At 35.2% G+C, this 24143-nt stretch overlaps 4 protein-coding genes across 4 annotated transcripts in view; 3 read left to right on the top strand and 1 right to left on the bottom strand.

Moving 5' to 3' along the window:
• LOC110826102 (DExH-box ATP-dependent RNA helicase DExH6-like) overlaps positions 1-1165 on the bottom strand; it is a 37391-nt gene extending 36226 nt beyond the window's left edge. The window contains exon 1 of the mRNA XM_088216102.1: positions 890-1165. Coding sequence (XP_088072228.1) covers positions 890-1001 — 112 coding nt within the window. The 5' untranslated portion in view covers positions 1002-1165. The remainder of the gene's footprint in view (positions 1-889) is intronic.
• Positions 1166-8308: 7143 nt separating this feature from the next.
• Positions 8309-17192, top strand: LOC110815077 (Reticulon family protein). The gene is made up of 6 exons (XM_088216618.1): positions 8309-8629; positions 10791-10970; positions 11276-11456; positions 11641-11782; positions 13039-13108; positions 16798-17192. Exons 2-6 carry the CDS (start codon positions 10796-10798, stop codon positions 16965-16967), a joined length of 738 nt encoding a protein of 245 aa, XP_088072744.1. The 5' UTR covers positions 8309-8629; positions 10791-10795; the 3' UTR covers positions 16968-17192.
• A 917-nt stretch (positions 17193-18109) lies between these two features.
• Positions 18110-19844, top strand: LOC110815075 (chitinase-like protein 1). Its single transcript, XM_022042731.2, has 3 exons — positions 18110-18727; positions 18833-18992; positions 19072-19844. Exons 1-3 carry the CDS (start codon positions 18343-18345, stop codon positions 19487-19489), a joined length of 963 nt encoding a protein of 320 aa, XP_021898423.1. The 5' UTR covers positions 18110-18342; the 3' UTR covers positions 19490-19844.
• Positions 19845-21475: 1631 nt separating this feature from the next.
• Positions 21476-24082, top strand: TT12 (MATE efflux family protein). The gene is made up of 8 exons (XM_088216616.1): positions 21476-22013; positions 22108-22652; positions 22726-22812; positions 22895-22951; positions 23065-23303; positions 23428-23546; positions 23621-23707; positions 23791-24082. Exons 1-8 carry the CDS (start codon positions 21702-21704, stop codon positions 23860-23862), a joined length of 1518 nt encoding a protein of 505 aa, XP_088072742.1. The 5' UTR covers positions 21476-21701; the 3' UTR covers positions 23863-24082.
• Positions 24083-24143: the final 61 nt, after the last annotated feature.

Here is a 24143-nt window from a genome sequence, read left to right as displayed (position 1 = left end):
CAAACTAGTTCTTCTGCCTTACCAACGGTATTATAGATCCAAATTTCCACTTCTTCTGCAATTTCAATGTAGAAAACCAAAGTACTCCTTACTATGTTAAGCATGAGCTTGAAGAAATGAACTATTTTTAAAATTATTTTAGAAATTTATACTTGTTCAAACATGAAGACATGAAAATTAGATTGCAAATAAATTCTAAATGAAATTGATACAATACATTTCAAATTCCATCACCATTGATGAAATTTAGAAATGAATTATGATAGTTTAAAAACTTTTGTTAATTTATTTAGTTCCTTTGGTGGCAAATATTCGGGATATGCTAAATAAAAATGAGTTTAAAAAGCTTAATTTCCAAAAGATGAGTTTCATAAACATACTTAATTTTCTCCACACCTTAAAGTAAACAATTTTCTTCAAATTATGGAAACACGGATAACTATAATTTCTCCAACAGTAAATCCATGGACTCGGTACAATTCCCAGTGACTTTCCTCCGCCATCCAATTTTCAAAAACGAATTCAAAGAAGTAAAACCTTTTGAAGCTTTAGTCACATAGAAATGGGAACCAGTGCATCAAAAATCAAGAAACCAGCATTGACAATTTCATTTCAACTAACAAATTCTTTAGAAGCAAACTAATAATTTCAAAAGAAAAACAAGGTCGAATAAAATAATAAAATATCGAAAGAAAGGCGAAATAAAAAAAAAAACAAAGAATAGCGTATAAGAGCAAAAAGGCAATGAAGTCAAACGAAACAAAAACAAAAGTCAGATAAATGGCATTCTCTTCTTCCAATCGGTAATCGACCAAAATGCAAAAACTGTGATTCAATAATCCAATATAGACTAGGTAGTTTTTATTAGCTTTAAAATTCCAAAGATCACCTTCATCCTTGGATGCACGGAATTCCTCCAGTATCTGCGTTATTCGAATCCTCGCTGCCTCTGCAACATTAGGGTTTTCCTGTTCTCCTTTCTTCTGTCTCTTCTTCCCCATTTATGATTTTTCTCTTCTTTTCCAGTGAATCTCTCTCTCCCTGTTATTATTTGTAAGAAGGCGGCATAGACTCAGAGAGCTTCCTCAGCGATAGAACATTCTCGCCATTCTCACACTTCCCTCTTATAACACCGGCCAGGTAGTTCCTCTGGTGAAGAAATCTTTATATTATTTGAAAATATTTAAATAACACTTTTATAAATGAGTCCTATAAATTTTAAAAATAATTTAAATAAATAATTTTATATTTAAAAATTATTAATAAACGTGAACGGATATTAAAATATTTTACACATGGATGTAACTTGTCATATAATATATTATAATTTAATAAATAATAATATTAATTTATTAAAAATAAAAATCAATTATTATCTGCGATAATCTTCGTCTTGAATCATTCATATAAACAAAAAAAGAATACGAGTGAAACATGAAAAAATTAATAAAAGAAAATTTTGTTAATAAAAAATTAAAAAATTTTACGAGTGATCAAATTTGATATAGTAATGCCAAATATTCAAACTTTTAAATTCTTAAGAAGATAAATTTAATCTAAATTTATAATTAAAATATTAATTTATAAATAATACGTATTTTTAAATAATTTACATAATTAATATATAATTTTAAAGATATTAAGCAATTAAAAAATCTAATAAAATTTATAATAATTTTTAAATATTATAAACACTATAATAAGCTAAAAATTATTCACATACAATGTTAGATCTAATTTTTTGTAATAAAATATTAAAATTTTTTAAAATTTTATTATTTCAAATTATCAAAAAAATTTCAATAATGAATACGCATACGGTGGTGAGAAACCTAATGCATGACTTTTATGTCATAAGAGTTATTTACGTAAACCGACTTTTATCTCCTAATAGGTATTTACGTAGAATGTTTATCAAGTTTTAATTTAAAATTTAATAAATTTTTTATGACTTAATAAAAATTTATTACTTCAAAAAGTTATAACTATTTTTATACAATCTAATAAACTATAATATGTAATATATAAAAAAATAATATATATATACAAATTTTTCAACTCTAATACTATTAATTCACAAAAATTACAGTTGTACGGTGTATTATCGCATAGCTTTATGTTATTCCGCAATCTTAAATTTACAAAAAAATTTAATTTTTTATATAAATTATGTGATCTTTGTGTTTATAAAATATTTATAAAGTTTAGATTATAATAAAATAATGTGGAGGCTAAAAGGTTTTTAGAAAAACAAAATAAGATGATTAAAAAGTTATTATAAATTATTCGTATTTTGTTATAATAATGAATATTCAAAGTTATTTATTTTCTTCAATTATAATATAAATTATATAAATTTTATATTTATGAAAAATTTATGAGGTGTAGATTATAAATAAAATATATTTGCGGTAGAATGTTGAGAAAAAAAATTTAAAAAGTGATCATAATGCTACTATCACAATAATTATTTCGTCATTTACACATATATATAAATAACTTTTTTAGCTTATCTATCTAACCATATGTTTAAATCATAGTAAATGGTAGAATTTTAATGTATGTTATTTTAAGGGTGTGAAAAAACTGTGTTTGTTTCAACTTCTAATGGTAACAAATGATATTTGACTGACAAATTTTGGGATAAATTTTTAAATCACCAAATTAGTAGTATTTGGTGGGCATTCTATTTGTTTCTCATTATATCTCCATCTAATTTAATTAATTTTATATATGTTATAACAATTAAAAACTCATTAAATTAATGTGATAATATAAATAATTATTAATTATTTTATTAAATATAAAATTTTAATTTAATTATGTATAATAATTATTTATTTAAATATAAATTAATTATATTGATAAATAATTTTTTTTTCTTACATATTTATTTTATATTATTTACTATTACGTATAATATGTAAGGATAAATTAGTAATTTAGCTAAAAATACAACCATACCATTATATCATCCAAATAAAAATATGTCATTAACGTACATTAATATATCATCATCCCAATGTAAAAAAATTTTGTCATTAAAATCCTATGTTATTGTCATTCAATTACTGTCATTACTATACATTAATTAACTATCACTGAAATTTATCCAAACAAAGCCTAAATGTCATACAATCGGGTTTTAATTTAGAGTTTATGAAATTTACATTTTTATTGTAAATATCATCTTCTTATTCCCCTATTTCTCTTATGTTCCTAAGGTTTTTATATTATTATCACTAGATGTTAAACATTAACTTACATATATAGTTACTATATTATAAAATTATCAAATAGTTTATATTAAATTATATAATAGCTCCGTATATTTTATGAAATAATAATGTAATTTTTCTTTAGCTGGTAATTAAACAATATATTTTTTTATTTTTCTTGGCTATATATTATGCTCCTTCCCCTTACGCCTTTTTGTCTTCGCTTCTCAAATCTCTACCACATCATTAAAATTATTTTTTATTTTAATATCTTTGTTCTCTCTTTCTAGCATTTATCCGCAACTCTTCCTTCACCTATTTGGTTTGCAATTGTAGCCTCCTTGCCTCGTGATCGAGTGACATGTTTTCTAATTGCAATCTTGCATAGTTGCATTCACTATTTACTCACACTATTTTTTGTTTATTATCTACTATTATGCATCACTCTCTACTCACATGTCTTTTACTTCTCATATATTTGTAAGTTTTGTCGTCTTTTATTTTTTATTATATTTTTTAATTAAAATATATATATTCAATAGTTCAATTGAGATTGAACTAGACTAATATTGATAAATTTGATAGTTGTTATGATAATTGTAGACCATTGCACATTCTTAATAACCTCTACAAGATTTGTTTATGCAAGTGGGTGACCAATCAATTAGATTTAGGGGACATTCTAATTGTGAGATTACTTTGTCAATTACATGGTGATAAGCCCATTCAACATGGAAAATATGGAAAATGTGATAAGAAAATTTGATGAGATCAAATAGTTGCTAAGCCCTTTTTATTTGCTAATTTTCAGTGTAGTTACTAAATTATAAGAAGCATTATTATCATTTCATATATATATTATACACAATCAATAAAAAAGGTAATCAACTTTCATCAACAAAAATACAAAGGTTCCTTCTGACCCTAAAACATAAAACTTTAAATTAAAAATTTTAATTGTTCTGATTGAGACTTATTAATTGGTACTATAGCAGGTTTACCATAACATCTAACAAAGAGATAATGATTTAAAATTTGGAGATTAGTATCGGTAGACTACATATGTAATTGCCCCAGAAATTTAAAAAGAAATACATATAATAATTTGAGTGCGGGAGCGAAATGAAATATTAAGATTAACATCTCTTGCACAATAACTTAAAACTACTAAACAATATCACGGAATAAGTTATCTAAAAGAAATACGAGAAATGAAAAAAATAAAGGAAACTATAAAGCATCTAGCATCTACTCACCGTCTTCTTGTGGATCAGACTCAGGAACAAGGTCCTCTTGATATGAAATGATTAAATAAGGAATGAGCTACACTAGCCCAGTAAGGACATCACACTATATCACCGTCACATAAGCAAATGTTGGTAGAAAACCAACAAAAACAACAAATAGAGCACAAATTTTAAAGCAATACATTTATTTAAAATAAAACCATTTACTATTTTTCTTATCATTAGAGAACCTGTGAAAACAACCTATAAAGACAATAGCATCATACATATCACAATTTCATGCATAATCAGTAACATAAAATATATCATAAATTTGTATTTATTAACAATAGCTGATTATTACCGTTTCTCATTTTCACCAGCCTATTAATATCCATAAAGATCCATAGGGGTGTCCCTGCTATACGCGAACCATTATCCTTAACAGTCTTAATTCCAAGGCCGTCCTCATACCCCGTCCGGTATGAGCGCCAAGACATTAAACCTCAATACTCCGTCCGGTATGAGGGTGAAACGGGTCATCCCCATACCCCGTCCGGTATGAGGGTGAAACGGGTCATCCCCATACCCCGTCCGGTATGAGACGACGTTCACAGTAGGGTTCCCTATGAACCCAGTCCGTCCACCATCTCCCAGAATATCTAGTGAAGCTGTCACCTTATCTGTTTTCTCTTAATCTCCGTTACCAAGTTGAATATAATCACATAAATAATAAACATGCACCCGGTAATACAATCATATCGAAAATTCTAAAATCACACAATGGTCAAGTAAGATAGTAATACAGACATTTAAAACCACAGAATAGATAGATCAGATACCATAATGCATTTAAACTGTAAAATAAATCAAGCAGGAATCGACAGAGAATAATGTTCGGTTCGGGCTCCATTAGCAACCTTAATTAATTATGCATATATATTACTTTGCACCAAAATACAATATTACCATTTATTCGAACTTTAATTTCATGATAGGAAATAGGGTGAGGGGTCCTTACTTGATTCAACACCGAAAACTAGATTATTACTGCGCTTACAGGCGGTCCTTGAGTTCCCTGAATTTTTTCATCGGGAACTGAAATGCGCTTACAATACCTACACATGTCCCAAATAATCCAAAAATAAGACCCAGTGCCTACTCGACCAATTTCGAAATTCCGGCACGGTAGCTCTGCAGTGCTTCGGTGACAGTGCCGCCGCCCGCGGCGACGATCCGCCTCGAGTTGGCTGTTTTTGGCCGAATTAAGCTAAATTTGCATCGATTCCTGTGAGAAAACACATTTAGGGCGCTCGGTGGGCCGAAAAAACGTAGAAAATCGAAACTCACCAGCAGTAGGGCTCTCCGGTGCGACGGCTCCTTCGGCTCACGTTGCAGTTGGGTGTTTTGCTCCGGCCAACCTGTAGAGGAGGAAACAGTGATCACAACGGAGGAAAAATCACATCGAACGGGAATCGGGAAGGACCTCATCGAAGGCGAAAACTGAAGCACCCCACGGCGGCGCCACTGAGATACGACAATGTTTCTCGACCAATTGACCAGTTCTTTCACTCTGATTTTGCCATGGGTGGGTTTGGAATCAAATTCTGAGCAAATGGTAGAATTTTTACCTCGTTTGGCGGCCGAAAATTGCTTCGGTGCGGCGGCGGTCGGCTTCCCGGTGGCTGGGCTGTTTTCTCCGGCGAGGGGCTTTGGCAGCTAGGGTTTGGGTTTGGGTGCGGATGAGGTTATTTATACCCATCCGCTTTTGATCTGGGTCGTCCATCGCTTTTAATCTGTATCGTCCGATCACGATTAAATAGGGAGTGAATCTGTACTATTCATCGCGATTCAATCTGGGTCGTCCGTGCACGATGCAATCTAGGCCGTCCGTGCACGTTTTTTATCTAGGCCGTCCGTGGGTACGGGAACGGATCTCAGTCGTTCGATTGCGCGCACGCGGATCACCCACGTGGCCTCCCGCGTCAGCGTCTCTACCACCTGGCGCGTCCTAGTTAGTCGGGGCTGCAGACCGGACAGCTGACGTGGCGTAACTTTTTTAAATTATGTTTTAACCCCCGGTTTTCGAACCATTAGAATCCAAATTTTAACCAATTTTTCCCAAAATTATCTTCAATTAAATCCCTAACCAATTTTTTTACCTATTATTATTATTATTTTCATTAAAATAAATTAAATTCAATTAATACATATTTATATTTATATAAAATTAATAAAAATAAAATAAAATAAAAATAATAAAAATAATTGGGTGTTACAACAGAATAGTATGTCCATAATGGAGGTCGGCATGACAGACAAATTTTGTCAGATTAAGGAGACGCAGAAGCAACTGACATAAAATTTGGTGATGAGTCGAAAAGATTCTAGCAGCAACTAGACCCCTCGCCCCAGCCAGCAGTGACTGAATCACGAGGATGGCACCGAACGCATAAATGAAGGTAACTAGCCCTTATACTCCAAACTCACCAAACTCAATTTTCTCTCATACAATGGCGATGACCCGATCGAGTGGTTTAATCGTGTTGAGCAGTTCTTTGAGCATCAAAGCACCGCTGCAGATCAAAAAGTAGTGTTTGCATCGTACCACGTGTAAGGCAAAGCCAACTAATGGTGGCAATTACTTTGTCAGATATGCGAAGAAGAAAAGAAAAAAGATTACTTGGGACATGTTTGAGGAAGAGCTTTAGGCTCAGTTTGAGGCTATTGAGAGTGAAGACTTTGATGAAGTATTGTCTAGAGTAAAACAGATCGGTCCATTACGTGAATACCATAAAGAGTTTGAGTGACTGAGTTACTAAGTTCAGGGCTAAACCTATAAGGCTTTGGTGGGTACTTTTATCAGTGGGTTTAAGCCTGAAATAACAGACGAAATCAGAATGTTCCAACCCAAATCCTTGAAGGAACTAATTAGTTTGGCCCGCATAAAAGAAGATCATCTAAACTAGTAACACCGGCTTAACCAGTTCATATGAGTCACGACTACCCAATTATACCGAATACTAGCAGCTCTATCGTCACAAATTGCAACTTCTCCACCCACTGCCACCAGGTGAATCTTGCGGGATGAATTGCAGAGGCAACAAATATAAGGGTTACGCTTCAACTACAATAAGCGATTCAACCCTGGTCATCGGTGTCGCAAACCCCAATTGCTACTATTGAAAGGCGACGAAGAGAAAGTTACGTGGGAAAACATCAATGATTTACATAAATGATTTCATAACATAAACCTTGAAGACAACGTTTCACAGAAAGGGAAACGCAACGATTAGTCCAGTAAACATGGAAAATATGGAAAACGTGAAAATAAAATCAAATGAGATCAAATAGTCATTAACAGATACTTGGTCTCCATTTTTATTTGCTAATTGTCATCGTAGTTGCTAAATTGTAAGAAATATTATTATCCTTTCACGTGTGTATATATATACATATATATATATTATGCACAATCAATGAAGAAGACAACCGACTTTCACGAGTAAAAATATAGAAATTCCTTATGCACGCCAAAATAGAAAACTTTAACTAAAATTTTCAATTATTAGAACCCATCACATAGTCTATATAATGGATAAAGAATATAAATATATTTAAAAATATACATTCATCAAAGTACGTAGTTATAACATTTAAGTTTTGTTAAATAGACAACTGCAAGTTAGTCAAAGGAATTTTATTGTACCTGGACTCATCGTAATCGACGTAATACTTTTATATGATGTAATTATTTAGGCATAACACACCACAGCCTTGTTACCAATCATGTAAATTAATAATAATAATAATAATAATAAGTAATAAATTATTCTGCCAATGTAAGAAAAAAAAATAATAATAAAAAAGAGGAAGGAGGGTTCAGTTGGAAAGTGAGTAGGGCAAGAACTGAGGAGGCGGCGCCGCGTCCACTGCTGCGACCTCCGTGAGTCACCAAAGAGCTTCTACGCCGATCATCTTTTCTGGCGAGGTTAGGGAGCAACTGCAGGCTAGAGCAAAGCTTCCGACGCTCCCTGCGTGGCTGTTTTCTCTTCGCGATTCCGGCGGATTCAAGCAACTATATCGGTGTAGCAGGAGCTTCCGGCGGATCCTTCTCCTCGTAACAAGTGACTTTTTATAGTCTAAGACAAAGCCGATTGTGCTGGAAATCATCGACTGTAACAGGTAAGAGTCTCGGCTTCCTTACTCTTCGATCCGGTGAAAACGAGGGACGTGGCGACGCGTGGAAGCCGGGAATGGATTCCTCCCGTCGCCACAGACCTTCTGTCACCATGCATGTACTTTCTCGTGACCGGCGGTCTGCGGAAGAATACGGCCGCTCGGGTAACACCGTTGAGTCTAGCTAGTTGTTATCTGGCTTTAAAAAGTTCTGATACTCTTAGCCGACTCCATTTGCCACATGGAAACCCAAGTTACCGCTAGTGCCTTAGAAGTATGATGTTTCGGGTGTTCCGGAGTAGATTTTGACATGAGAACCATTCTGGACATCCTAGTACGATCTTTATTGGGTTAAGATAGGTTGCCTGATTGTAACGAACCCTATCAACTAACAAATGCGAGAATGTTTACATCATCATCCAAATGTGTTACTGAAGATGAACTTGGACATATAACAACTGAACAAAGGGAGAGTTTGAATCAAGCTACGGAAATTTGGAAATGTAGGAATATACTGGCATGAACATGTTATGAGTAACGTATGTAGGAACTTCTGTGAATTTATCTCGAGTAAACATATTAAATTTGTGAACACTTGCTACTTAACTATTATGAAAATGCAGTGCATGTGTATGGAAGTGTGTTTACTAGAAATGAAACTATATATACATATATATGCATATATGTTTATATACATTTATTGGACCTATGAGAAGCAGCAAAAATGACTAAAATGCACAAACAAGATCGTGAATAGGCATATCGATGCTGAAACAAACCCATACATGTAAATTGAGTATGTGAGACATGAAATTCTAATTAACAAGTAGGTGTATGTATTGTTCTATGGGTGCCTGAACTGAAAATCGTTGTAAAAAAGGGTTTATATATTAATTCAATTGTATGGTAGAAGGACAATTACTACATGGGGATTTTTGATAATGTGTGGGCATTGGCGCACCCTAATAATCTGGTGGAAGGGAGGATGAATTCTGCACTTCATGGTAAATGACTGTGGAGGTTTATGAGCGAGGGTGGAAGGCTGTGGAAGTGGATTGTGGAGGCTCGGTGGGGTAAGGGTGAGTTTGATGGGGACACTTGTGAGGTGACTAGGTCGCATGACTGGAGTTGATGGAAAAAGATCAGTATGGGGAGACAGAAATTTCAAGAATACATCAAATGAAAGTTGGGGAAAGGTGATAATTCATTTTTGGAAAGATGAGCAGGCTGGAAGGGGTAAGCTTGGGGATCTATTTCTCAGTATTTATGCAATTGCTTCTTCGAAAAGTATGAGGAGGGTTATGGAGGCCTTCTCTGAGAGGAATTGGAGTAGGGCTGGTTCATGAATGTAACCAGAAATCTCAATAACTGGGAAATCGATGAGTATGAGCCTTACTTTCTCATGCTATCTCAGATTCAGTTAAATAGTTTCAGCGATTAATTGGTATGGAATGTGGGAAAAAAAGGGGAATTCACTTCAAATTTTATTACAAGTTTCTGACTAGGAGGAGCGGGTGGGGATTGATAATTTTCTCGCAAATTAGATCTGGAAGGCAAAAGCTCCATTGAGAATTGCTTTTTCTCGCTTGGGAAGTGGGCAGAGAATTCATATTGACCATTGACAAACTAATGTGAAGGGGGGAAATTCTAGTGAACCAATGTTTCTTATGTAAGATGGAAGCAAAACTTGCAACCATATTATTCTTTGGTGCCCATTTGTGTATAACTTATGATGTATGGACATTTAGGGATTAATTGGGTGATGGCAGGGTTGGTAAAGAATGAGCTTTGGGTGTGGGCGGGAATTTGTAATAAGAAAAGTTTTCTTAAGCTTGTTCCTTTATCTATTTTTTAGGTTATATGGAAGGAGAGGAATTCTTTTGCATTTGATGAGATTGAGGGGGAGATTGTTAAGATTAGAGATGGATGGTTAAACATTTTTGGTTCTTTTGTTTTTAGTCATGACACATATAGGATGGAAAATTTTGGGAATGTCGTTGATCTCCTAATTGAATTTTAAATTCTTCTGTGCACTGGTGGTACCTCCTTTGTTAATATATATACTTTACACTTTTTATTAAAAAAAAATCTTTTTCTTTCAACAATTGATCGCTCTTTCTAAATGCTAATAAGTTTGTATTGACTTTTGTTTATTTTTGAATCATAGGAGGAATGTCTGAAAAAATAGCAGCTGAGAGTTTTCTGAACAACCTTGTGGAAACTCTTGCTGACAGTGTTGCAAAGCAGAAATCTGTCTCCTTTTTCGAGGAAGAGGGAGTTTCTTCTCGTTTCAATCGGCTGTTTGGTCGCCAGAAGCCTGTCCACCATATTTTGGGCGGTGGAAAATGTAGGTTATTATTTTTCTGAAATATGAAAATATAGGTTATTATTATTATTTAATTCCATGTAGTTACTCATTCTTTTTATTTTCCCTGGATAAAAGAAGAAATATTATTAGGGATAAAAGAAGGGAAAGAAAAAAAGAAGAGAATTAGACATCCTGAAAGAACTCCAAGGAGAGGAGAAGGAGAAACTAAAACAAACATGAAAATGAATGCAAAATAGCATCCCACTCCTTTATAGAAGGGATAAAGCAATGTTTTCCAGTCACTCATTCTTGCTTTTAATATCGTCTCTTACTAATTTGTGCAGCTGCTGATGTCTTGTTATGGAGGAACAAGAAGATTTCAGCTGGTGTTTTGACTGGTGCAACAGCTATTTGGGTGCTTTTTGAATGGCTTAATTACCATTTTCTGACTCTTCTCTTCTTTGCTCTGGTTCTTGGTATGCTTTTGCAGTTTGTTTGGTCAAATGCGTCGGGCTTACTTAACCGGTATATTAAGATGGATTCTTCTGCACCATTGTTTTTGCTTCGTTTCATAATTTTGAAGTTTGAATTGTAAATATCATGTATGTGAATGGTACCCCCCCCCCGGTACCATTGTTAATATTAATACAACACTATTCTTTTATTTCAAAAAAAATAGTTTGAACTGAAATTTCTTCATGGCGAGCAGGTCACCATCTAAAGTACCCCGTCTTGTTGTGCCGGCTGAAGTATTTGTCAACATCGGTGTTGCAATTGGTGGTGAAGTTAATCGTGCTTTGGGTTTCCTGCAAGATGTTGCATGTGGGGGAAACTTGAAACAGTTCTTGGTGGTATGAACTGTACTTTTTTCCTGGGACTATTATTATACATTCACATTCTTATTAACTGAGTGCTTCTTGATTCCATATTTTTTCAGAAATATATTTGCCTTCATAAGAAACATATGGTAACTAATCGAGCAAAATAAAAATTAGGTGATCAATTATCTTAAGAGTTTAAGTTTAAAGAAAATGACTCAAATTATCATTTATGTTGTACTCTAGTGTTCTCCTTTATATGCAAGTGGAATTTTCCTCTTAGCACATCTACTCAATATATAGGAAAGCATGAAGGTCTGATAAGGGACCCTAAAGAAGCCATAAAAGCTTGATAGAGAACTCTAAAGAAGAAACAAAGGGTAGATAGTGAGCAATAGGAAGTGCAACATGACTAAGGATCGACAAGTGTTGTACTGTTTGAAGGTCCATTGATGGGTGAAGGAATGGTGAGCATCGATAAAAGAGGAGAATAAGGCTTCCATGGTTTGATTTGATCCAAGATCTTTGACTAAGAAATTGTCAAACAATTAGGTTGAGTGATCAACAGTCCCAAAAAATTGACATTCATCAACTAATGAAACTTCAGAAAGGAAAATAAAGAATTTTTCTAAAAGGTAGCATTTTTTTCTCCTATTATTGGTTTACAAGTCAGCTTTGTGCTAAAATTTGGTGGTAGTATTCCCTTTGTCGAACATTTGGCTGATTTCTTTTCTGGTGTGAGGAGATAATCTAGGTACTGACATGAAGATAATATACCTTGTGCCTTTTATATGTAAAGTTATTATTCCATAACCTGCTTGTTCTATCTAAGGGTCCATTGGTTAACTCCACAAGAAATTTTTATTTTGTGCTTTATTTTCGCTTCTCAGTCACATGCCTCATTGTCTAACTGAGCTTCTTTTATATCTTGATATTCCATTTCGGTTTCCTCTTCCTTTTTGTGTCTTTACAAATCTTATTGAAGATGTTATATGGTCCCTACAGTCAGGCCTTTCATAAATGAATTATTACTTTCCCGCTAAAAGTTCTGCCCTGAAAAGCTGGTTCGGCTGCAGACTGCACTTATTCGGAGTTGCTAAAAAGTTTATATTTAGGTCCAAGCTAGTTTTTTGTCAAGTTACTAAAGAATTTACAGAATTTGTATCATTATGAGAAATACCTTTTCTTTTCAATAACGATTCCATGTTTCCTGAGTGAGATACTTCGTATGATCTACAAACAAGTTTCGTTCTTCAAAATGGGCAGTTAACCCTATATAATCCCTCCAGGTTGTTGTAAGCTTGTGGGCTGCTGCTGTGATAGGGAGTTGGTGCAATTTTCTGACAGTTGTATATATTGGTAAGGAGCATACTTCCATGTTGTCTCTGTTGTTTGTTACTTATAATGTTTAACCTTCAATAGATAATTGAATTTAATATAATCATATAGACTACTTGGGAACTTCCATGAATGTTTTCTTTTTCTATGGTAGGTTTGGGGACGAATCAACAAATTTTTGTAGAATTCATCTGAAAATTTACATTTAATTCAATTAAGGAGGATGAAAATTCTATTAGAGGATAGTAAAAATTAATTTCTTAGGAGTTTCCAAATGGAACTAGAAGAAGGAAATATACAGTTCCATTCTTTGTTATTTGACTCTATTACATTTCAGGTACTAAAGTATTTTTTTGATAATTCAGCACTTGTTGTTTTTTGTCAATTTATATAAAATTGGTATTTTTTTTTTCTTTTTGAGATATCTGCACGTGTTTGAATTGATAAATATGAACACGTGGAGGTTGACAACTGAACAAATGAAAATTAAGGAAAAACAACCAAAATATTAGGGGCTAAATCATAAAAAATCCCTGTAGTTTTTAATTTGTCTCAAATTGGATCCTGCATTATCACCAAATTACAAGTTAGATGCTCCATTACAAATTATAGTCAATATTAACAGTTACTCTGACAAGACATTTTTTAACCATTTTTTTTTAAATAAAAAGTGTAAATATGGTATATAAACATAGTACCAAAGAGGGTACCACCATTGTACAATAAATTTACGTTCTAGTTAGGGTAACAATTCTAAAATCTTCACCACTAATCATGTCACGCCCCAATAACCTATTCCCAAAAAAATGTAACCATCTATCTCTCAATCTATACATTAAATTCTCCTTGCCCTCAAAAACTCTAAGGTTTCTTTCTTTCCAGATAATCCACATCATCTTCAGAGGAATCAATTTGTTGCAATCATTTTCAAGCTTGAGACCACTTCATTCCCAAATTTCTTCTTTGACAGTACCAGCTACCATCCAGTTTAGCCCAATAAGCCCATACACCATGCTTCATGGTTCATAAGCCACAGGACACCATAATAAAAGATGATTACAGGTCTCCTCAGCTGTCAAACACAGGTAGCACCTGTTGAATAAAATGACCCTTCAAAATTAACTTATCTTGGGTCAAAATACATCCCCTGGCCGCCTCCCATGCAAAGAAAGCAATCCTAGACGTAACTCTAGAATTCCAGATCTGTTTTGTTGGAAAGGTACAGATTCTGTCATCCCCTTACTGCTGATGTAGTAGTAATAAGACTTAACAGAAGACAACCCATTCTAATTCAGCCTCAATTTTAAACAATCAGCAGAATTGTTCAGTTTCTGCGCTTCTAGAATACTTAGTAAATTCTGGTAATCCTGGATTTTCCAATCATTCAAATTCCTACAAACATTCACTTCTCAAAACCTGCTGCCATTGTGCTCCCTATATGCCTCCTTAACAACCATGTTTCTAAATTGGGCTAGCTCAAATATTTTGGGAAACGGCTCATGAGAGAACCCCCTTCAATCCAAACATCCTTCCAGAATCTAATTTTATCACCACTACCAATGCTCCATTCAATGCAGTTCTGAAACTGGTGCCAATCCATCAGAATTTTCCTCCATATACCAAGACTGTGCTTCCTCCTAATTTTGCCAGACCCCTCTCTGTCTGGAGTATCCCCCCATTTGGCCATAATAACCTTTTCAGTCTATCTTCTTCCTTGAGGAATCTCCATAACCATTTTGCCCTAAGAGCTGTGTTTAGTTCAGTAAGTGATTTTATTCCAAGGGCCCCTTGCTTAATTGGTTTCTTGATGTCACCCCATAAAAAGCGGTATTGAATAGTCTCCAATTGATGAACAATTTTAACAGGGATCGTGGTGGAAGACAGGAAATATATTGGAGGGTTAGTAAGGGTGCTTCTAATCAATGTATATCTGCCTCCCTTCAATAAATTTTTTTTTTCCATCCCACTAGTCTTCTATCAAACAATTCTACCACCGGTTCCCAAGATTTCAGATCTTTATATTTGGCCTCAAGTGGAACTCCCAAATATTTGATGGGAAGTCTGACCGATTTACAATCCAACAAACTGGCCAGCCTAGCCTCATCACTTCTGTCCCCCAATTTGACCATCTCAGATTTGCTTAAAGTTATGCTCAGACCTGAGACAGTCGGGAAAAATACCAAAACACAGCTTAAATGCCTTAAGATACCTACATCCGGTTGACAAAAAATCAAAATATCGTCGGCAAAAAACAGATGTGTAACCTCCAAAGTATTATCACCCCTGCCAACCCTTATTCCCCTAATTAACTGTAACTCCAACGCTCTTGTCAGTAGGCCATTTTTTAACCAATAAGATGTCAATATTTATCCAGAGATAGTTTATTACAAAAAAAAAAAAAAAAGAGAACCCTAAGTTGCCCATGCTCTGTCTCTTTCTCCTCTTTCTTCTTATTCCCAAAACCCTCAAACCATGCAGCATTCGTCATCATCCTTGGTTGTGTGCCTATGCCTCAACGAACTGCAAAACAGTTGTTCCTTCTAAAAGGCCTGGATTGTTGGTTTTGGAATTGAACCAACGGATCCAGGTTTATTGGCTGCAGTGACAAACTGCCAAGACAATTTGGAATGTGCCAAGTGGATTGGTTACATCCATAAGCGTCACTATAGCTGATTAAGGAGTTCTTTGAAGAACAGAGAACTCTCTTGCATATTCAGGTCACGGAATCCCAGCAGATGGCGGGATTCACAGAGGATGGTGTTGAAGTGAGAGAGAAGTTTTCAGGAGATTTTTGTCGGCTAATTGATTTGAATTCCCTTGGGTTAGAGATGGTAGGTTGCTTGCTGGGACAAACGTTCAATGTCTCAAAGGTTGAAAAAAGGTAAGCAGGAGGTTGAATTTCACTGCTAGTTGGTGACTTCCTGTGGCATGACAGAGGGACAACTGGTCTTGCTAGAGGGTTGGATGCAAGTGTGGCAGGCAGCCGCAGGATGAACAACATTCAAACGTGGGGTTGTTACCTTTTTGAGCTGACAATAGAAGTTGTAGTATGTAGGTTGCCTATAGGAAATGCTTTGTGAGTTTTTCAGGATTCTGGAAGAAGCAAGAGGAGAATAAGATAAGGAGTACTGACAACTTAGGATTTTTATTAATTTAATTTTTAACAAAATTATCTCTGGACACGTGTCACATCCTATTAGTTAAAAATGCCACGTCAGAGTTACTATCAATCTTGATAGAAATTTTAAATTAATGGTCCGGTTTGTAATTTGATAATAATGTAAGATCCAGATTGTTACAATCAGAGACGCAGGATTCAAATCTGATACAAATTAGACTACTATGTGGATGTTTCTGATAAAACTCCAAAAGATTATAAAGATAATAGTTAAATAAAACTAATAGTTCTATGTAAAATTAGATTCAATTTGTAGGAGGAAAGCTTTTGGACACATTTTTCTATGTTTAACGACTCTTTGGATTATTATTTTTGATGTTTTGCCTTATGATAAGGAGTGTCTAATCTAGTTCCCGAACCTACACCTTTATAAGTAGCATTATTTACACCTTAGCCAGTAATGAAGGGGGGAATACATTTTTTTATGTACTAAACGAATTATGAAGACTTAGAGTTTATATTCTTTCTTGAAAAAAAGCTTCATCTTTGTGTATATATACAAATATTCCAAACTGTACTGTTCTTTCTGAAGGTTTTGTTGCTGCACATACATTGCCGGTCCTGTACGAGAGGTACGAAGATCAGGTTGACAATCTAGTATACAAAATACTGGATCAGCTTCAAAATCATTACCGTAAGTTGGATTCCAGCGTTCTCAGCAAGATTCCGAAGGGGAAGCTCGAGCAAAAGAAGCACGAGTAGCTGCTTACCTGCGTGACATTGGATGTAAATGATTCATAACCCACCTCATCTTAAATTAATCTGGGACCATAAAAACTTCCCTGGGCTATCTTGAATTATCAGAACAGTTGTTGTGGTCTTCCTCCAGCCTCCAATCTGTTTGTACTTGTATGCTTTTTCGATGTAAGTGTGCAGTATTAGGGTGAAATAACATACATACAAATAAAGATTACTGCATGTTTATTACTCATTCTGTACAGCATTCACATTATGATCACACACTTGATACTGCACGTACTCACGTCGATCAAAACAATAAATAATATTAAATGAGTTTATCTTGAACTAATAACTTAAATAAGACACGTGAAATAATACAATTTAGCATATTCATATCTATTAAATCTATCGAAATGTTAACCTAATTAGTATAAGCGATAGAAGATCGTTTATTTACTAAATCTGTCGAAATTTTATTTACTTTATGACGACTAACTTGAAAATTTATCTTCTCTTGAATGGTATTTGTACCAGTTTGTTCTAAATTTATGTATCGTACTCAATTTGATAAAATTGTTTTATTTGAAGGAGAATTGTTTATAATAATTTTGCACGTGACGGATTATTTTTTTGATTTCATTTAATTATTAATAACTTAATTAATTTTAAATAACAATAAATAAAAAGAATACTTATAAAAGATTCTATTAAATAGTTTTTTGAAATTATATCACAAATTTAGGTTTGAAAATGATAATTATCTCTTGCTCAAAATTTGATTAGACTATAACTTAATTAATTAATTTTTTAAATATGTTTAAAAATTTTTGTAAATAAAAAAATTTGAAATTAGATCACACATATATATTTTAAAAAATTATGAAATAATCTTAAAATACATTTAAAATTTATTTTGACAATTACCCAAAGTGTGTTTTTTTAGAAAAGATTTTGGTAAATTCTAAAATACTTTTACCATATTAAATATGTTTTTAAATATTAAAATAGTTCTTACTTTCGAAGTTGAGACTTGGAATTAGAGTTACAGCCGGGTGTGATTGTCGGTGGAAGGGTGGAGTGGGGTCAGAGAGGTCCAGCCTGTTCTTGCTTAACTCTCGAACAGCTATTTTCCAAAGAATTCCATCTTCACCGTTGATCTTAGTAGAACTTGTTCGGAGTTTAATCACCTATAACCACCACTGGTTTACAGTAGGCCGAAAAAGACAGTCGATCTAACACCCTCTCTCCTCTTCACTATCTCTCTCTTTGATTCCTCTTCATTCCTCTCTTTTCTACCAAGTAAATTGCAAACCAGCGCTTCGATCTGGCAGCATCGATTTCAAGGTAAGTGGAAATCTTCATTGCTGCTTCCTCTCAGAATTTCATTATCTCTGTAATGGAGATGAGGAAGGGGGTTCTCGCAATTTTAGCGCTCGTACTGCTCTGCAATTTGGCGGTGATTGCAAATGGAGATGATCAAAAGACCGTGGTGAAGATTGTGAAGGGAAAGAAAGTTTGTACAAAAGGATGGGAGTGTAAGGACTGGTCAATCTATTGTTGTAACCTGACCGTAACAGATTATTTCCAGACATACCAATTCGAGAATCTCTTCTCGAAGAGAAATTCGCCGGTGGCTCACGCTGTGGGCTTTTGGGACTACCAATCGTTCATTACTGCCGCCGCCATGTTCGAGCCCCAAGGCTTCGGCACCACCGGCGGCAAGCACATGCAGATGAAGGAAATAGCTGCTTTTCTCGGTCATGTCGGTTGCAAAACCTCTTGTGAGTAGTGGATTTCATTTTGTGTGTCTTGCCATTGATGGAGTTGTTGGGATCTGATGGTATTATTTCCTTTTGTTTTTTGGTGGTGCTGATAATTTTTGACAGGTGGTTATGGAGTGGCAACAGGAGGACCCTTGGCTTGGGGCCTTTGCTACAATAGAGAAATGAGCCCTAGCCAGTCTTATTGTGATGAGTCCTACAAATACACCTATCCCTGCAGCCCTGGAGCTGACTACTATGGCAGGGGTGCCTTGCCAATCTACTGGTAAAAAGCTTTAAACTCAACCACTTGGATTGATTATTGGGTCAGATGATAGAAATTATAATGTATTTTTCCATGACAGGAACTATAATTATGGTGCTGCTGGGGAAGCTCTGAAAGCGGATCTGTTGAATCATCCTGAATATATTGAGCAAAATGCTACACTTGCTTTCCAGGCTGCAATTTGGAGATGGATGACACCCATAAAAAAGTCACAGCCTTCAGCCCATGATATCTTCGTTGGCAATTGGAAGCCCACCAAGAATGACACCTTGGCCAAACGGGGTCCTAACTTTGGCACCACCATTAACGTTCTCTACGGGGATCAGATTTGCGGCCAAGGTGATATTGATCCCATGAATAACATCATTTCCCACTACCTGTATTACCTTGACCTGATGGGTGTCGGCCGAGAGGAAGCTGGGCCTCATGAAATGCTCTCATGTGCGGAACAGCAAGCATTCAATCCTACAACTCCTGCCTCTACTTCATCTTCCTGAGTTTCATGTGGTATTCACCCAGATCATATTGTTTCGTGGTGGAAACTTCCAAGATTGTTTTGTTCATGGTTCTACAACCAGGACAAGTATAAGTAAGGATTTCTAGGCCTTTCGAGTGACGTTTATGTTGAGAAGATGTTTTGTTCATGGTGATGAAGATGTCGTGTTGTTATTCTATTATTCTCTTATTATTATACATGTAAAGTGGATTGCACAGGAGATCTGTTATTTGCTTTCATTCTGTGTGTGTGGGCATTGCCTATTATTATCATTTCTACATTCTTGTGTTCTTGTTAATGTGCATTAGAGTAGAGACAATATAAAGATCTTTATATATGGTTTTATTATACTCAAATTGCGTCCATTTCATCCAGGCATGGAATTGTAGCTACTTCGTATTGTGTCTACTCATTGTTTCTATCATTTTTCATTTAGTAATCTCTCACATTTGCTTAGTCCAGTTCATCCAAGATATTTGAAAAATTTGAAAGAGCCTGTGGTTTTGGTTGGAAAATAACTTGGTTACAGAATTAAACAGTTTTTAGTTTTAATGAGAGAGAAAGAAATTCTCTTTCAATTGACTCTTCTTAGAGTACCTCAATTAGATAGAGTGTCAGAGAGGGGGGGAAAGAAACCTCATTCATCATTATAGACTTGGGGGTATGCAACCAATACAGTCAAATGGATATGTGTTGAACATAGTCTGAACCAAGATGGTTTTGTAAAATTTCATATAGATTGCAAATAGGTAAAAGACCAAGTCTTTTATGAACTTTTAGATCAGTAGATTACCTGGTTAAGTAGTAAAATACTTGGAAATTAACAATTTTGGAGCAAGTCTTACATATTAGAAAAGAGCCATGGAGTAAAAACTTTGGAATGCCTGAATGGATACCCTTTCACAAGACACTAAATTATTTACTCTTCCTGGGGATCATGGGTTCACGGTACACTAGTACTCATCTGTAATGAGAACTAACTACATGATCAACTGAGATGATAAATGATATCAACACAGTGAAGTAGCATATGACATTTAACTCCAAACTATGAACCTTAATAGATGCACTAAAAGTGGTATTCATTGGGCTTAAATGGCTTCCAAAGAGGAAACTTGAGGAAAACAAAGGCAAAGACACTAGCTCTGAGAATAACTTTTTGGATCATAGTTGAGCTCAAATCTCTTTGTTCATGGGTGGTATGCTAACATTTTTTGGGAACGTCATAGATACGCTAATTCTTCCGTAAAGTATTTGTTCATGGGCGGTATCCTTCGTTTTGGTATCATGTTAATATATATTTCACTCGTTTATTTTCTTTTTTAAAAATGAAAAGCTCGAGTCTCTTTGGATTTTACTTATAGAGAGGTTCATTAGTGGATTAAAACAAGTTTATGGCAGTTGGGTTATCTATTTTTTTTTATGAAAGATCAAATAATTTATACAAATTAGTAATAATATTGGTTAGTATATTCATTTAGTTATATATATTTACACTATTCTAACAGTAAGCTGTTGTGCAAATATACCTTTTTAACTCATTCATTGTATTCTGAAGCTTTGATAAAATTTGGGTCTTCAAAAGGTTAATATGAGCAAAATGATATTCCCCTAAAAATCTCAGAACGCCCTATCTTCTCTCTTAAAAATCTCGAAGTATCTTCTTTCTATGTCGTCTGTACGAACCGAAGATTTTTTTTACACGAAACGACGTCATTCGATTATTAGGATTAAGACTTTAAAATGACATTATTTTCAATTTGTGAAAAATTTCAAAAAATATGAAATGACGTTGTATAAATTAAATTATAAAATGATATCGTTTCATAATGATAATAATATAATAATAATAATAATAATAAGAAAAAATTAAGTTTTTTTCACTTGAATTTTTCGTTTATTTTTTTAATATCTTATTATTATTATTGTCGTAAGTATTATTACCATATATCATAATTTTGCACGTATTATGACAAATATTATACGTCATAATTTTGCATGGGTGGACTCTAGGGCAAATCGGAGTAGTAGATTCATCTACCTTTCAAAATACCAAGTTTGGTCACCGAAGGAACTGATGAAGGGCAGCTAACCTCATGTTTATGTATGGTATGTATAAATATTCATATAGATACATGTAGTAAATTATCAAGCATAAGAAGTAGCCAGGAGGGCGAGTTTGGAGGCAGGAAGAGGCGGAGGTGACCGGTGCAATGGGGTCGGCAAACGAGTATCAACCGCTGCTGCTGGGACTGGACTCGCACTCTAGGATCCCTGATTTGTCGTCTGATGAAATCGAGGAGTTCTTGGAGCATAAGCCGGTAGCATTAAGGTGGTGGCCAAGGCTGGTAGCGTGGGAGTCGAGGCTTCTCTGGCTGCTATCAGGAGCCTCCATTGTTGTTTCAATTTTCAATTACATGCTCACTTTTGTCACTCTCATGTTCACCGGCCACTTGGGTGCACTAGAGCTTGCTGGTGCTTCTATTGCTAGCGTGGGAATTCAAGGTCTCGCTTATGGAATTATGGTAGGCCTAATAGTACTAGACCCAGTTAATGATTAGAGAAAAAAAGAATAGTTATTTATATATATATATATATATATGTTGAATGGTGTTGCAGTTGGGTATGGCGAGTGCAGTTCAGACAGTATGTGGACAGGCATATGGGGCCAAGAGGTACGCAGCAATGGGAATAATCTGCCAAAGGGCCATAGTCTTGCACCTGGGTGCAGCCATTATCTTGACCTTTCTGTACTGGTACTCGGGATCCGTGCTTGCGGCGATGGGACAGTCGTCAAGCATAGCAGAGAAAGGCCAAGTTTTTGCTCGCGGGATGATCCCTCAGATATATGCCTTCGCCATCAGCTGCCCCATGCAGAGGTTTCTTCAAGCCCAGAACATTGTTAACCCATTGGCTTTCATGTCTATTGGGGTCTTCCTTTTGCACGTCCTCCTCACTTGGCTTGCTGTTTATGTTCTTCATTTTGGCTTGCTCGGGGCTGCTCTAACTCTTAGTTTGTCTTGGTGGATTCTTGTCCTTGTCAATGCCCTCTATATTTTTCTCAGCCCTTCTTGTGCCCGCACTTGGACCGGCTTCTCTTCCTCTGCTTTTACAGGAATCTGGCCTTACTTCAAGCTTACTCTGGCTTCTGCTGTTATGCTTTGGTAACCTAAATAAGTACATATTTTATAACTAGCCCCCAGTTCACTATCTTCTAACTGATTTTATTTAATGTAGCTTGGAGATATGGTACAATCAAGGATTGGTGCTCATATCAGGCCTTCTATCTAATCCTACTATATCTTTGGACTCCATTTCCATATGGTATTTGTCAAGTACAAATGTTACTTGAGAGTAAAATTAATAAGTGGGTTTAAGGTTTAAACACCAATTTATGTGATTTCAGCATGAATTACTTGAACTGGGACATGCAATTTATGTTGGGTCTAGCAGCAGCAGCCAGGTAAGAATACCCAAACAAGTTCAAATGTTTTATAATTTCCCCTCCACTGAGAAACCAAACAAGTAACATGACTTGTGAGGAAGAAATAAAGTAAACGAATAATGAATACGCAGCATTCGAGTAAGCAACGAGCTCGGAGCAGCTCATCCAAAGGTGGCGAAATTCTCAGTGTTGGTAGTAAACGGAAGCAGCATCTTGATTAGCATTATCTTCAGCGCCATTGTTTTGATATTCCGTGTGGGATTGAGCAAAGCCTTCACCACCGATTCGCTGGTTATAAAAGCTGTTTCCAATTTGACTCCATTGCTTGCCATCTCTGTTTTCCTCAACGGCATTCAGCCAATTCTCTCAGGTTTGAATGCTTTGTCTTTCTTGTCTTTCTTATTTAAAGCCTATGATGTAATAAAACTATAACTAAGAGACGTTAACAGAATCTGTATTGTATTATATTGAATCCCGGAGCTTATCTTTCTCAGGCGTAGCCATTGGTAGTGGATGGCAAGCGGTGGTAGCATATGTCAACATAGCTAGTTACTATATCATTGGACTCCCTATTGGCTGCCTTCTTGGCTTCAAAACCAGTTTGGGAGTTGCAGTAAGTTGAACCTCTGTTTTCAGTTTCCATTTTTTCTGCTATGGAATTGCATGTTTGAAATTAATTTTGTTCAGGGTATTTGGTGGGGGATGATTATCGGAGTCCTGCTGCAAACGGCAACGCTTATTATACTAACTGCCAGGACAAATTGGAATGAAGAGGTAAATCCGTTACTACACTCTATTCCTTGATTCTCTTCTTATCATCAACATCACATATATATGAACTTCATTCTCCACCCTAGGTTCAAAAAGCCGCCAAGCGATTGAAAAGTTCTGCAAACCAGGAGAACCTGGATCCAGTGACCGGCATATAAAGCCTAGAACTGACAGTTCAAAGATTCTGCATAACAAGTAGTCACTATTTCACGTTGATCATTCATTTTCTTTTCTCTCTAGTCGAAGAGGTAGTCCTGTCTTGGCTTAGCCTCCTAGGTTTCTCTGTATACGAGTCAACTGGGATATTAAGAATCAAAGAGAACAATTGTATAACCTTTATTTCATCAATGAAATATTTTTGAAGATTGAGCCTCTAAATAGTCTTATCCACCTGATTCTTTTTCTGCGAAGTGATGTAAAAACATCAGGCACAGGTAGT

This window comes from Carica papaya, chromosome 3 (assembly GCF_054855325.1).
Source record: "Carica papaya isolate Zhongbai chromosome 3, ASM5485532v1, whole genome shotgun sequence".
In the NCBI taxonomy this organism is placed as follows: Eukaryota; Viridiplantae; Streptophyta; class Magnoliopsida; order Brassicales; family Caricaceae; genus Carica; species Carica papaya.
This window is presented reverse-complemented; position numbering and strand designations above follow the sequence as displayed.

Bases quoted from the DNA above. Each gene is read 5' to 3' on its own strand.
- LOC110815077 (XM_088216618.1), top strand. From the start codon at position 10,796: ATGTCTGAAAAAATAGCAGCTGAGAGTTTTCTGAACAACCTTGTGGAA. The intron at 11,783-13,038 runs GTATGAACTGTA...TAATCCCTCCAG, and splicing joins ACTTGAAACAGTTCTTGGTG to GTTGTTGTAAGCTTGTGGGC. The intron at 13,109-16,797 runs GTAAGGAGCATA...TTCTTTCTGAAG, and splicing joins TCTGACAGTTGTATATATTG to GTTTTGTTGCTGCACATACA.
- LOC110815075 (XM_022042731.2), top strand. From the start codon at position 18,343: ATGGAGATGAGGAAGGGGGTTCTCGCAATTTTAGCGCTCGTACTGCTC. The intron at 18,728-18,832 runs GTGAGTAGTGGA...AATTTTTGACAG, and splicing joins TGTCGGTTGCAAAACCTCTT to GTGGTTATGGAGTGGCAACA. The intron at 18,993-19,071 runs GTAAAAAGCTTT...TTTCCATGACAG, and splicing joins GGTGCCTTGCCAATCTACTG to GAACTATAATTATGGTGCTG.
- TT12 (XM_088216616.1), top strand. From the start codon at position 21,702: ATGGGGTCGGCAAACGAGTATCAACCGCTGCTGCTGGGACTGGACTCG. The intron at 22,653-22,725 runs GTAACCTAAATA...TATTTAATGTAG, and splicing joins GCTTCTGCTGTTATGCTTTG to CTTGGAGATATGGTACAATC. The intron at 22,813-22,894 runs GTATTTGTCAAG...ATGTGATTTCAG, and splicing joins TTGGACTCCATTTCCATATG to CATGAATTACTTGAACTGGG.